Below are 1,478 nucleotides of genomic sequence, written 5' to 3'. Positions count from 1 at the left end.
ATTGAACTCAGACCCTTGTGCTTACCAGGGAAGTGTTTACTCTACTGAGCCATCTCCCTGGTCCCTAATATACATTATATTTAGTTTACTATAATATTGCAATAACATCTAGTCTATGGGCAAATCTAACCGCCAAAATATGCTTAAGACTTAATTTTATTCAATCTTTAATTTTTTATGTCAGGTTTCAGAACAATGTTCATTAATAAGTTAGAGAGGTAGAACTTGATATTTTGGGGTTTTTTGCATTTTTTTAGGGAAGGGTCTACAGGGTGTTCAGAGTCTCACTACTAGATTGGATTCAGTGATCTGCCTGTTTATAGCCTCCCAATAGCTGGGATTGCAGGCATATGCCATCATGCCTAGTCTCAATTGGTCTCTGCGAACCCTGGGGGCAGGGCTGGGGCTGGGGCTGGCAAGGCAAGCCTGGGGATTGAAGCTCTAGCCCCTGAGCCTGCTTGCAGGTGCTTTAATCTGCTAAGTTATTTGGCCGGCCCTGAACTTGATATTTTATATAATTATTATATTTAATCAAATATTGCCCAATAGTGAGAATATTTAAATATCTCCTAAAATGCACTTCTTAATTATTGCTCTTTATACCTTTAGTGGTATATTTACCTTGTAACTGTTTTTCAACTCTTTTTAGCTCCTGTAAAATAGAAGAAATCTCCTGCAGGGAAAGTAATAACAAAAATTAGCTTATTAAAACTAAAATGTTTTCAAATGACAAACAATGACTCTCACTATTGTTTTATTTAAATACACTATAATATTAAAGCTTTTAAATACAACATGATATATAATGAAAAATTATATCAAGTAAACAAGACTCAATTTAGAATTTCTAAGAAAATTTAATTAACTTTTTCTTTATATAAGATAATGTCAGTAAAGGATCAAAAGCATACTGTAGAAACAAGTATCTTTAAAAAATTGTATTGATCCAAACTACAAAATCTTTAAGACAACATGCCTAAGGATTTTCTTTGAAACAATGGATAAAATGTGGCCTCAATGTTAGAACTGTACTCTGTGCAACAAAAATATATAAACTGTTAAAAGAGAAAAAAGACAAGAACCACATTATGCAAATGAAAATATCATGCCGATTTAATACTTTGGCTTTTTATTTCAAACTGCTAACTTATAATGTATAATTATTCCAAGAACAAGAGCAGGGCATGGTGGTGCATGCCTGTAAATCCATCCCAATATTTTGGAGGCTGAGGCAGGAGGATCAACACAAGTTCCAGGCCAACCTGTAGTACACAGTGAATTCCAAGAAATGTCTCAAAACAATGTTATTTTTCCCTTAAAATAAAATTCTCCTACCAAAATATTTGAATCTTCAAGAAAAGTTACCATACCATGCTTGAGGTTTTCACAATAGGGACCTCACTTTCAGTTCTTAACTTGCTTTCTATTTCATCCCAGTTCCGATCTTTGTCTTTAAATAATATTCTGTAAGTCAAAAA

At 33.5% G+C, this 1,478-nt stretch overlaps 1 protein-coding gene across 13 annotated transcripts in view; it reads right to left on the bottom strand.

The window, feature by feature from the left end:
• Window positions 1–1,478, bottom strand: part of Cep170 (centrosomal protein 170) — a 166,401-nt gene that overhangs the window by 15,638 nt on the left and 149,285 nt on the right. For all 13 annotated transcript variants that reach the window (XR_002820175.1, XM_004626835.2, XM_023710249.1 and 10 more), the window contains 2 exons: window positions 1,371–1,464; window positions 622–673 (listed from right to left, as the gene is read on the bottom strand). Coding sequence is in view for 12 of the 13 variants with exons in the window: in XM_004626835.2 (XP_004626892.1) it covers window positions 622–673; window positions 1,371–1,464 (146 nt within the window). In the remaining variant the exon portion in view is untranslated. The remainder of the gene's footprint in view (window positions 1–621; window positions 674–1,370; window positions 1,465–1,478) is intronic.

Source organism: Octodon degus, unplaced genomic scaffold (genome assembly GCF_000260255.1).
Source record: "Octodon degus isolate 3935 unplaced genomic scaffold, OctDeg1.0 scaffold00017, whole genome shotgun sequence".
Classification (NCBI taxonomy): domain Eukaryota; kingdom Metazoa; phylum Chordata; class Mammalia; order Rodentia; family Octodontidae; genus Octodon; species Octodon degus.
Note: the sequence above shows the minus strand (reverse complement) of the source record. Positions and strands in the feature narration are given on the sequence as shown.